Source organism: Equus asinus, chromosome 27 (assembly GCF_041296235.1).
Source record: "Equus asinus isolate D_3611 breed Donkey chromosome 27, EquAss-T2T_v2, whole genome shotgun sequence".
NCBI lineage: Eukaryota > Metazoa > Chordata > Mammalia > Perissodactyla > Equidae > Equus > Equus asinus.
Genome location: NC_091816.1, coordinates 37,638,632 through 37,651,396, shown reverse-complemented (window position 1 = coordinate 37,651,396; position 12,765 = coordinate 37,638,632). Strand labels below are relative to the sequence as shown.

The following is a 12,765-nucleotide window of genomic DNA, read 5'->3' as shown; positions in this document are numbered from 1 at the left end:
TTGCTTTGAACTCTTTAGTCCTTAGGAATTTATTTTGCTCTCTGAGGTGCGGTATCGGGATGTCCCCTGCAGTGCTGGTCATAGCCACTGTCCAGTGTCATTCTCGACCACCTTGTTGCCTCTACTCCTCGTGCTGGCTCCTCTCTCTCGTCTGACTCCTGGCTGAGCTGGGGTCCGATTCACTCATTCTGACTGGCCCTTCTTTCTCTGGCACAATGTCATTTAGGTTATTTTACCAAACGGCTCACAGTCGGCCCTTCTCACCTCTTTTTTTATTTTTTTTTGAGGAAGATTAGCCCTAAGCTAACATCTGCCACCAATCCTCCTCTTTTTGCTGAGGAAGACTGGCCCTGAGCTAACATCTGTGCCCATTTCCTCTACTTTATACGTGGGACGCCTGCCACAGCATGGCGTGCCAAGCGGTGCCATGTCCACACCGGGGAGCTGGGCCGGCAAACCCTGGGCTGCCAAAGCAGAACGTGTGCACTTAACCGCTGCGCCGCTGGGCCGGCCCCCTGCTAGCCTCTTATTTAAGACCTTTCCTAGCAGTCCTCACCTGTTCAAAGAGACTGTTTGCCAGGAAATAAAAAAGCCTAGGATGCAGACAGGGGTTTGCTTTCTATTTTTTCTTGTCCTTCCGTAATTTTTTCTGTATCCCGAGCTCCTTAGTCAGGGCACGGGAGCCCTCGGCAGTGGTTAGGTTTCAGCCTTCTGGCTGAGTGTTAAGCATTAAGGACGGGAAGACTCCGGGCTGCAGGTCGGCGCAGCGTCTCGGCCCCTCGTTTCCTGGGTGCAGGGTCCCCGCTGCTCCCTGTGTAGCAGACGGAGGAGAATCACACTCTGCTCTCGTTTCAGAAGCAAACTGGCCTCAGCGGCCGGTGGGAGGCCAGCGCCTCCTGCCCGCCTTGGCCTTCACCCTGGAAACCGGCTGAAAACCGTCAGCTCAACTCACAGTTTGTGTCTGAGCGCTTCGCTGCTAATAGATAACAGGCAGCAGTTCCCGAGTTGGTATCAAACGCAGCCTCGGACTAAAAGCCTTTCACAGCCCAAACCTTTGGAACAGAATAAAGCCGATTTCGTTATACCGCACGGCTCTGTGCTCTGTAATTTGTTAAGAGCACTGATGATGTGTAGACTTCGTAAATTCAAACTTTACCTCCAGCCACAAGGGAAATGTGGCTTTTGGTCAATTCTGTTGAGAAAGGAAGAGGACAGTTCCCTATTAAATTTAGTCCCCTGTGTAGCAGCAGCCTTGCACTGGAGAGAGCACGGGCACACGTGGTTCTCTGCTGCAAAGCTGCCTGCACGAGGGGGGCATGGGCACAGGGCACGATGGGGGAGCCGGGAGGGAGAAGGCGCTGGAGGGTGAGGGACGCACAGAGACCCCGCCCGGCTCTGAGGAGGAAGAGGTGAGAAAGACTCGTCAGCTGTACCGTGTGTCCGCTGATCACATTGTGCACTAAATATTTACGATTTTAACCATCAATACTACTGCAATAAAAAAATTAGTCCTTGATTTTTAAGATATCAGACTTTTCTAAATTAAAAAAAAGAAGTTCTTGGGCCGGCCCGGTGGCGCAGCGTTTAAGTTCACATGTTCTGCTTTGGCGGCCCAGGGTTCACTGGTTCGGATCCCAGGTGCAGACATGGCACCACTTATCAAGCCATGCTGTGGCAGGCGTCCCACATAGAAAATAGAGGAAGATGGGCATGGATGTCAGCTCAGGGCCAGTCTTCCTCAGCAAAAAGAGGTGGATTGGCAGCAGATGTTAGCTCAGGGCTAATCTTCCTAAAAAAAACAAAAAAGAGTTCTGGCAGGAATGCTTCTCCTGAGGACTGGAGACTGCGTGTTGGGGTCCAACCTGCCTTTCTGGTCCCAGTTGGGCTCTTCACATCCCACCCGGCTCCGGGTCCCCTTAGCCATGCCTGTGGTGTGCTCACCAGTCCCTGTCCCTCAGTTCCCTCCATCCCATCCGCAGGGCTCCCGTGTGCCCATGTCCTCCTCCTCCTCCTCGTCCTCGTCCTCTGCCCTCTTCCCTCCTCCACTTGGAGTCTCTCCCACGCCCCAGGTCGCTCCATGTGATAAAGCGGAGTCGGAGGCAGCCCGCTCAGGAGCCCCGAGTTCAGCACCGAGAGTCTCTGGGTAGACTTGCTATTTGTTGGGCCACGGGTGCCACGGAGGTTCCACTGGGCTTAGCAACGCTGTGTCCTCAGACCAGTGGCGGGGTTTCCAGGGAGACGGGCGGGCTGAGAGGATGGACGCCCTCCTGCAGCCATGGGCCATCCTCCACCTGTGCAGCCACGGAGCGCGCCCCCCGGACCTCAGAATGGCAGACACGGGGTTGGGTGTGGAAATCCTCTCCGAAGAGCTGAATTGCAGATTTGTTGTTTATAGAAATTGGGCCGGAAACAGAAACTGAGCTGAAAGTAACATGTGGGGGAACTCACTGCCCTGTGTCCCATTGGTTTGGTGGGGACGCCCTGTTTCTGGCATGCAGCGTTCTTGTTGGTTGCGTCGTCCCGCGTTGCTGCTTCTGTGTTTCCCTGTGTCCCCAACCTGCTGCCTCCGATGCATCCTTGATGCTCAAGGAGAGACGTGAGCTGCGTCGTGTTTCCATGTGTTGGGTAAGGTCTCAACATGGCCGGGGCTCTAATTCACCAGGGAGAATGTTTCTTCCCCCTCCCGTGACGGGGCGACGTCTTGGCTACGTTTGTGTCATCCCCACGAGATGTCAGACTGACGGACGGCATCGGGAACGTGGCTTCCAGGCGCACCACATCCACGGCCACCCCTGCTTGCTTCCTGCTGAAGCAGCGGAAGAGGCTAGAACGTGGGGCGGCCAGCGGGGTGTCTTCATCCACGTTCCTGGAGACAAGAACTCCAGGCTCGTGTGAAAGCTGCACAGGGCCCTTGTCCCGATTGCCCTGTGCTTGTCCTTCTCTCTGTCTCCTGGGTCTGCCTGCTCCGGACTGGCCCGTGTGTCCTTGTCCCCAACTCTGCAGACCGCCACGCGCTCTCTGCAGCCCGTCCTGTGATCCCTCTGCCCGGCCGCCCGGAGCACTGTGCCCGGGTTCGTTCCAGCCTCGTCCCCTCTCCTGCCGCATCGTCCCCCGCAGTCTCCCCCTGGTTAGACTCATTGGGCCTGGGGGACGCCTGCAGCGGGACCACGGGGCCCTGCAGTGCCGGCCGCCCGGGCAGGGACGCGGCTTTAAAAATGCTCTTCATTTAAAAGCCTCTTAATTTTAGAAACAGAAGTCAGAGTTCCATCTCTTCTCAATCTCTGAACTGTTCCTCCCTGGCGGTCCCAGGAGACTTCCAAGTTATTCCACTGGTCACGTAAGTGTTAATGCTGAAGTGTGTATAAATTCACCATTTATCCAATTTGTTCATGGAAATACTCCAAAAGCTTGAAAACTTTGTATGTGCTAACCGTTTGCCTAGTTTTCCTCAAAACTTAGATCCTTTGATTAAGACTTAAACAGCTCGAATCCAGTAACTGATAACTTTTGTAAGTGAATTCTGGTGATGTCTGTGGCCAGGAGAGTGGCCTCCAGTGGGATTCTCATGTGGGGCTGCTTCTGACTGCCGAGAGACGGCCGTCCCCTGAGGTTTCGTGTCACATGTATTTTGAGATTTAGGGAACCCCAAAAGTCCCACCGATTTAAAATGTCACCCACCTCGCCTTTCCTGTGAGGCAGTGAGAAGCACATCATTTCTTAATTGACAAAGGAAAAGAAAATCCCTTAATTCTGGAGGAATGGAACATAGCAGGGTGTGCTTTGATGGAAAAAATGGAAAGGTATGAACTGCTGGCCAGGCCAGCGGTGGTCCAAATACAGGAAGATGGTAAACGGGTGCCCGGGACTCTGGAAGGAGGACAAGTGGTGAAGTGAACAGGCCCTTAGGTTTATGTTACAAGAAATTATACGTATCTCTGTAATGTACGTAACAGAGGGGTTGCTTACGTACACGCGTCATTTCATCTGATGCTCAAGGCAGGGCTCTCAGGCGGACAGGAGAGTGTTGCCTACATTGTCCCTGCTCCACCGATGCAGAAACCGACGAGGAAAAGGGTTAAATGTCTTCCCGGGAGTTCTCCTGGTGGAGCTCCTGAGTCCTGGATGCTGAGACCCGGCCAGGAAAACACAGCATTTCCGCTGACTCACTGCGAACGCCCCTCTCCAGCTTGGCCGTCTCTCTCGGAGGCTCTTGTTTGAAGAGGAAAGTGTTTTCTGTGTTAACGCGTGGCTGACTCGCCAGGAGGTCTGGTAGAGGGAGAAACACTTGCTTTCCAAATTCCAGCACAAATGTCAGGTTCTTGGCGTTCTCCAGCGAGGGCCTCCCCCTCACTTGTTCACGTCATCTTTCAAAGGTGGGCCATGAGTAACTTGGAGCAGTGTCCCTCAGCTGCTCGTGGCGCAGCCTGCTCCTTACACGTGTGCGTGAGCCCGCCGTGGTTTCTTACCATCTCCGAAGGAATGAAATCATGATTCAATTAGACTTTGTCCTCCCAAACTAAGGGATTTCTTCTAACAAAGGGCAAACCAGTCGAATACCTATACAAACATAAATGTACTATTTATGTGTTGAAAAAAATAGACATGATACTGCATAAACTCTTATATACGACATTCTTGAAGAGACAAAACTAAAACGATGGAGAACAGACGAGTGGTTGGCAGGGGTGAGGATGGGGCGGGTGGCTCTTGAGGGAAGGTGACGGGGTTCTTGGGGAGGGGCGGGGTTCTGTGGGTTGGTCGGCCATGGTGACACACATCTACCCACCTGCCAAGATTCGTAGAGCCAAACACCAAAAGTGAAAGGGTCAGTTTTACTGCGTGATCATTTTAAAAATAAAATAAAAAATAGATGTAGGCAAATTAGTAAATTTAATGTAGGACTTGTAATTTCATCATGAGGCTGTGTTTGTTGAGTTTGTCATCACAAGTTTATAAATGACAGCAACTATGTGTGTTATCAGCTAAAAATGTTTTAAATTATAGACATACTGTTAAGGAAAAATCAAGTTGATATAAATAACCATTGGAATGGCTTGCTCCTGTTTTGGTGAGACTCCTTGAAAATACTTGAGATGCAGTGAATCAATAAAATTTGTCTAGATAGGTAATAAAAATCAGGCCTGCTGTATGCGTGAATATCACAGAGTCGTCTCTAACGTGAAGGACCTGCAGAATTATAAATGTTTATCTTGCTCTGCTGTCAGGCAGCAACTTTCTTTAGACCCCTACATATCTGAAATGTTTGTATTGGAAATATGTGTGTCTTTCAGTTTTAATGTATATATTGCCATCAATATATATATACTGTATGCCCTGAAGGAGGGAACAAGCCACATACTTTGCTGGGCCCGGTGCAAAATGAAAACATTGGGCCCCTTGCTCATAATCACTAAGAATGTCAGGACGTCCACAGCATAGCCTTCATTACAAGGCTTGGTTTCTTCTGAGCACATGGCCCCAGGTACCTGCAAAACTGTCCCAGTGGTTGTATGTATATATCAACTTTACTTTAAATTTTTCCTTAACAATGTGTTTATAATTTAAAATATTTTTAGCTAATAACACACATATTTGCTCACATGTACAAACTTTTTTTTTTTTTTGAGGAAGATTAACCCTGAGCTAACATCTGCTGCCAATCCTCCTCTTTTTGCTGAGGAAGACTGGCCCTGTGCTCACATCCATGCCCATCTTCCTCTATTTTATATGTGGGACGCCTACCACAGCATGGCTTGAGCAGCAGCGCCTAGGTCCATGCCTGGGATCTGAACCAGTGAACCCCAGGTTGCCAAAGTGGAGCGTACGAACTTAACCGCTGTGCCACCGGGCCAGCCCTATGTACAAACTTTTAATGATGGACCCAACACCGCCTTGTGCTGGAACGATCAGTGCTGCGTTAACTTTATTAATGCACAGGTTGTACACCCATGAGGCCGGTCCTGTGCAAACACAGCTTTCAAGAAACTGATACTTATTCAACCCAGATGGGTCTCCTCTCCTCCCTGGATTTGAATTCCCTCTCCATCCCTTGCTGGCGAGGTGACCTCAGGTAGTGTATTTATAGGGAAATGGAAAAGAGACCAGGCATTGTTGTGTGTTGGTTTAAATCATGGGCTTTGTCGTAAGTGTATGACCTTAGGCAGTGTCCTCATCAGTAAGATGGGAGGTGGGAAGTCTCTTCTGTGCCCATGGTCCTGTTGTGGGCGTAAATGACAAGACATTGCCAATGACCTACTGCGGCCCACAGCCGACCCTGAGTGTCCTCACCTGGGCACTTAGAGCGACTCTGCTCACCCAGCTCATGGCAGACCTCATTTCTACCCTATTTCATTAAACTATAGAGAAAGATCACTGGGGACCTCATTTTGAGGTCAGATGACCCCAGTTGTTGGAAATTTGGTTCAGATTAAATGTCATTTCTAGGTATTTCTTACTAATAGTAATTACCTCAACAATGATTTAAAAATATTAGAAGGGACAAAATATCAGTCAAACTCAAATTGTGAGACGTCCTATAAAACAACTCCCCAGCGTCCTTCAGAAATGTCAAGGTCGTGAAAGCCCAGGCTCACCTGAGGAGCTGACCTCGACCGCAGGAGACTTAGGAGCTGTGACAGCTCATGGCGCTGTGGGCCCGGATCGGCTCCAGGCCCAGACACATGACCTGGGTGGGGAAGCCGCTGAAATGTGAACGGGTCTGCAGATGAGTCCCTCGTGTTGTGTCCTTGTGACTCCTGTTTTCACAACGGTTCTGTGGTTCTGTAAGACTTCAACATCCCGAAGGGGTGAGGGACGTACAGGAGGGGACTAACGGCTATTTCTGCAACTTTTCTGTAAGTCTAAAGTTATTTCACAAAGCGCTAGGAACGGAAAAGCTACTGAACGCTTGAAAATACGCACTTTTAAACAATTCCAAATTAACTAAAATTTTAGTGTTTTCTTCCCTCAAGCTTTGGAGCGAATGGTGCTTCAGGTTTGTCTTCTTTCTGTTGCCTATTTGCAGATAGAGTTTACATGGGGCCGGGACAGCTGTATCAGGATTTGCAAAACCTGCTGCATGACTTGAACGTAGTCGGTCAGATCGCCCAGCTGGTCGGAAACCTTAAAGGCAACTATCAGGTAGCCGTCGGAGCCGCTTGATTCAAAATCCTTTCAGCTTCCAGTTGTCGTAAGTACATGATCGTGTCTCCAGGTTCTGCCAAAAGTGACAGTGGATGCTTGCTATGAGTCGGTCTGATGGCGAGTTTGCTCCCGTGGTGGAGCGTGCAGCTCGATGGCCTGACTTCCCTGCGTTTTGCAGCAGACTCGAGTATCGGTCCTTAGACCTGCCTCTGCCGAGCCCCCGTGTGGCCTCACTCCCCAGGGTTTCTTTCCTCTCATCAGAGACGAGTATCGCTGGTCTCCCTGAGTTTCTCATATTACAACACTGCTTCTCTCTCCTCCTTAGCGTGGTCCTGTCTCATTAACGCTTCTAAAACGTGCTTCTCTGTTTCCCTCGCAGAACTTAAACCAGTCAGTCGCCCACGATTGGACGTCAGGTTTACAAAGACTGATTCTGAAGAAGGAAGAGGAAATCAGGGCCGCCGACTGCTGTCGAATTCAGTTGCAGCTCCCGGGGAAGCAGGACAAGTCAGTAGGAACTTGACGAGGGAGCGTGGTCGGGCAGTGCTCAGAAATGGCTCTGTGTCATGATGGGCGTGTCCTCCTGGCTCCGAGAGTGTGTGGGACGGGCACAAAGTGTGCTTTGATGTCACGCGGTGGAGCGCGTTCTCTAAAGTGGCTGCTTCTCTCTTCTTCCCGGCAGGTCTGGGCGGCCCACTTTCTTTACAGCTGTGTTCAATACCTTCACGCCCGCCATCAAAGAGTCTTGGGTCAACAACCTACAGATGGCCAAGCTGGCCCTTGGTAAGGTTTGGTCGATTTAAGCTAAGTGAGGCGTGCTCAAACAAGAGACAGCCTACGTTTCCTAATCCTTAGCATTTTCTACGTTATGATGAAATATAGACCTCGGGGAGGATAAAGTCACGGTCGAGACGTAAACCGTGTTCATCCACTTGCCAGAAAGAATATTTTTAAACAGGAAAAGTCAACCCCAGCACAAGTGATTTTTAAGACCTTTATATTATCATTTAGGGCTTGTAGGAAAAAAAGCCCTTGCTTTTTTGATTGTAAAGAAAACGTTAAGATCAGTTGAGATTGTCAACACAGGTGACAGGCCTGTGGGTCGGGTCCCAACCCTGCGTCCAGCCTGCGTCTGTCAGCGTGTGGCTCCACGTGTCAGGGAAGTCAGGTTCTCAGCGCGTCCCTCGTCCCTCGCCCGTGAAACAAAATACGGCACTGGGCTGAATTGTCACTGAAGACCCTCCTGATGCGAAAAACAAGTCCTGTCGTGCTGTGCGGGATGGGAGTGGCTTGGTGGTGGTTTCCTTGTTCCTTTGTCCCTTCAGCCTTCCTTTGGTCTGCATGTCTGATGGGTACATAGATAGTGATATGATGTATTGACGTGTGTGTATCTGTAATTTATACACACGCACATCTGTCACTCAGAACACACTGGGAAGTCCTGTGTGTGTGTGTGTGTCAAATCCTCTTTCAGACGCAGACCATCTGAAAATGTTAGCTCACATACACTACGGAAGAGAACCAGGCAATGGAGCCGTGCCCAGCACCCCAGCGCGCTGGAATTAGGAAGGACTTTTATCCTGTAGGGGAAATCTTCCAGAACCGCCTGTGCCCAATGGGAGGGGAGTGGTGACTCAACCCCTTCTTTGTCCCTGAATAATGTAGTGGTGTATCAAGCCAGGTTCAAAGTGACTCAGCACATGAGGAAATAGCCACCCCTCCAAAGAGAATAAGTTGACCCTGAAAATAAGCCCCCTTTGTCTTTAGATAAATTACACGTTTAGAACCGAGATTGACCACTTGCTTTGGTAGTGAACTATTTCCTCGTTTCGTTGTCCTTTTTATCCCCTGGTATTATACCACGTTAAGAAATTTCTCGGTATATCCCTGGCATTTGAATCTAAAATCCCAGTTGCTTTGGGAAAAACAGAATGAACAAAGATAAAGAAAAATAGACCCAGGTGGTTTACGCAGTGAGGTTTCTGAGCCAGTTACGTCCGTGGTTTGGGAAGAGCGGACGGGAGGTCGGGGGCGTCGCTGAGATGGGGCCAGAGCGCTGTCTGAGATAAAGCAGTGGACGTACAGCCTTTCCATAAGAAAAGCTGGTACCGTTTCAACAAACGACTCAGTTCTCCAGTCTTCTTGGAAACTGAGCGTCAGCACCCTGTCCCCACACGGCCCCGCTGGAGGGCAGGCTTCATCACGAGCACAGCCAGTGCGGCCCTTGTTCATTTTCTCTTCAAATGTGACCGCAGAGGAGGAGAACCACATGGGCTGGTTCTGCGTGGAGGATGACGGGAATCAGATAAAGAAGGAGAGACACCCTCTGCTCGTCGGGCACATGCCAGTGACGGTCGCCAAGCAGCAGGAGTTCAAGGTGATGGGCGGGCGGTCCCGGAGCTCGGGGAGTTGCCGGTGAGGGCAGGGGTCCCAGCGCTGTCTCCCCAGGTCACATGTTCACTACTCCCGCAGGGGCAGTTTGTTTAGAAATCCTTCAAGATCATTGTAGTTTGAAGACAAAAACCTGCTTTTCTGCTCAGCTGTTGTCCTGGAGCCCGTGCTGGGGCTTCCTCGTTGCAGCACGCACCTTCTAGGCATTATGGTTAAACGAGGGCACATGCATCCCCATCTGTCCACTGTCTGTCCTTTGCTTGGTGGTGCTCAGGTCATAATTAGAGGCCTCGTGTCCATCCAGTCCTTGCTACAGCGAGCCCCGTCTCCAGGGTGGCATTTTGTTAACACTCCTGTGCTCTTGATGGAAGCATGACAGACGGTGCCTTCAGAGACCTGTGGGTGGTTCTTTAGGAAACGATACATCATTTCTCACTTCTGGTCTCGGGCCAACGTGCACACCCGGAGCCTGGGTTCCTGTAGACCCCACAGCTGATGGGGGACCACTGCCTGTGGCAGCTCAGAGCCCACCCCCGGGGGAGGCGGGCGGGTAGGAAAGGACTGGAGGGGCAGGTCTCCATCCAGGGAGGAGGGAGCCGCCGTGTGACGTGCTCCCCGACACTTGTTTCCAGCAGGTGGTGGGTCTGAAGAACAAGACGCTGAAGACGGAAGCGTCTGCTTTAGCTGTTCGCTTCCAAAAAGCTCCGTAGTGAGATTCCTACTTTAGTCCTTCTCTGTCTCAATCTTTGATGAGGAATAACCTGGACCGTCTGTGGTTAGATGTCAGAACCCTGTCGTCCGTTTAGGACTCTGTGTCATCCAGACGCCTCTGGGTCCTATTTTAAACGTGGACGTTGGGTTTTTTCCCTGCCAGATCGAATGTGCCGCCTACAATCCTGAGCCGTACCTGAGTGCCGAGGGTCAGCCGGATGCGGCGTCTGCGGCCCACGGTTTCCTGTGGGTAAGACGTCTCTGTGTGTCTGTAACGTTCACGCGTCAACGTCTGCAGGTGACGTGACGAGAAGTTACATGTTTGATGGTTTGCCGGACCGTTGTTAGCTCCCGGCGTGTCCTGGATTACGTTTATAAACATCAGAGTCACGGAAGATGAAAGGGGGCTGGACACTTTTGGAAAAGATGTCACATTCCTAGGAATTAAAATATTTCTCTGTTGTGTTTTTCGTCTCACACTTCACAAGATTAAATTCAGTCCAAAGACAACTGACAACTAATATGAGAGTAATTTAAATATTTCTTCAGTGTTGGAGGTTAAATTTTGGAGGTTAAAATGACTTTTTTCCTCTTCCAAGACATGGCTGGCTTTTTATGCTGGAAACTCGGCAGTTAAAATTAATTTGTTCCGAATGAAATGCTGCGTCTGAGCTGTGCTGGCGTTGCAGGGCACGTGTCAGATTCGTGCAAACCAGAGGGATTCCCCACGCAGCACGCTTTGAGGTCCCCTGGTCTCCCCTCCCTGGGAACCCCCCAGCCGCCTCCGTGATGTTCCCAGACCCTCACCCAGGAACCTACACCCCCCCCGCCCCCTCCCAGCAGAGCCCCCGCTGGCTCGTCTCCTAGTTGAGTCTTGAAAGAAAGAGCTGAACAGCAGATCACTGTTGGCCCTCAGCTATGAGTGAAGGGCTGGGCTTCCTTCCTCATGATTTTAAAAGAGTTCTTTCCATCCCAGCGGACCTGTGATTGGCACCTCCTTCCCTCTCGGGGTCACACCCCCACCCCCAGTGCCAGCCCCCCACTTCGACATGCATTCTTACTGCTTTATTTTTCCTTGTAAGTTCTTGTTTTCTTAGGTAAGGTCTGTTAAACATTAGTGTTAAATTGTTTTAAAAAACTGCTTTTTAAGACTTTAAGTTGTGTATGAATAAGGCTTTACCGTTGTGTAGTGCTGGGTACGTGATTTTTAAAGGATTTAAATGTGATTTAAAAAAAGTCAAGGGCCGGCCCGGTAGCATAGTGGTAAAGTTTGTATGCTCTGCTTCAGTGGCCCAGGGTTCACAGGTTTGGATCCCGGGTGCGTGGACCCACACATCACTCATCAAGCCATGCTGTGGAGACGTCCCACGTACAAAGTAGAGGAGGATGGGCACAGACGTTAGCTCAGGGCCAGTCTTCCTGAAGCAAAAAGAGGAAGATTGGCAACAGATGTTAGTTCAGGGCCAATCTTCCTCACCAAAACAATAAAAATAAAACCTGTGTTCTTGTTAGTAAAAGACAAATAACCTAATTAAGTATGTTGAAAAGGAAAAGGGGGCTCTGTTAGCAGACCATTTAAAGATGATTTGACTCTTTTAAGCATGTTGGATCTCACATGAAAATCAGTTCTTGTCGCTGCCCTTAGCGTCAGGGTTCTCAGTGTTGTGGGAGCATCCGTGCCTTCATTGTCTCCCCTCCTAAACCCTGATTCAGATCGGAAGCTGCACCAGTCAAATGGGTCAGATTGCCATCGTCTCCTTTCAAAACTCCAACCCCAAAGTCATCGAGTGCTTCAACGTGGAGTCTCGCATCCTGTGTATGGTCTACATTCCCGCGGAGGAGAGGCACCGGGAGCCCGGCACGGCCTCGGAGCCCGAGAGCGCGGCCGTGAGGGCGTCCGCTGTTCCCACCATCTGCTTGGGGACGGAAGAAGGGAGGTAGGGTCCACTCAGTCTGTTACAGACGGTCACCGTCCGCCGTTGCGTCGCGAGCACAGCCATGAGGGGCCGGGATGGACAGAGTCCCTTAGCTCAGCCTGTTGGGAATTTCGTGATACAAGTGGAAATTGCTAGGGTCGTGGCACCCGAAAGAGCCAGTGACTGAGGCCCGTGGCGATGAGTCTAGGGAGCTCCCACAGCGACGTGCTCGCTCCTAAGGGGAGCAGTCTCAGTCCCACCAGCCCGTTGGCCACTGACGCTGTTCGTTCTTATTCACGCTTTTAAAGCACGTCACGCCGTGTGCTGTGGGATGAGTCAGAGCCGTGTTCTCTGTTATGATCATGTTGAACATCGACACTGTTTAGAGGAAAGTTAAAGTAATTTTCCTCATGTGAAGTTCCAGGATCTGTAGGAAGGGCTATTTTTTAACTGCCCGGAATTTCCCTTTTAAAATAAAAGATCCAACTGGTAGCAGTCTTTAAAGCATAGCCCAGGGTTTCTAGAAGGAGTGGGAGGCTTCCGAGGGACAGGGAGGCATCCGGTGAAACGTTGACGTGTTCGTGTCAATAGGCACCCTCGCTCT

At 50.6% G+C, this 12,765-nt stretch overlaps 1 protein-coding gene across 19 annotated transcripts in view; it reads left to right on the top strand.

Moving 5' to 3' along the window:
• Window positions 1-12,765, top strand: part of ARHGEF10 (Rho guanine nucleotide exchange factor 10) — a 131,651-nt gene that overhangs the window by 86,786 nt on the left and 32,100 nt on the right. For all 19 annotated transcript variants that reach the window (XR_011498907.1, XR_011498908.1, XM_070500140.1 and 16 more), the window contains 6 exons: window positions 7,025-7,140; window positions 7,523-7,650; window positions 7,826-7,926; window positions 9,399-9,520; window positions 10,409-10,495; window positions 11,959-12,182. Coding sequence is in view for 17 of the 19 variants with exons in the window: in XM_070500140.1 (XP_070356241.1) it covers window positions 7,025-7,140; window positions 7,523-7,650; window positions 7,826-7,926; window positions 9,399-9,520; window positions 10,409-10,495; window positions 11,959-12,182 (778 nt within the window). In the remaining 2 variants the exon portion in view is untranslated. The remainder of the gene's footprint in view (window positions 1-7,024; window positions 7,141-7,522; window positions 7,651-7,825; window positions 7,927-9,398; window positions 9,521-10,408; window positions 10,496-11,958; window positions 12,183-12,765) is intronic.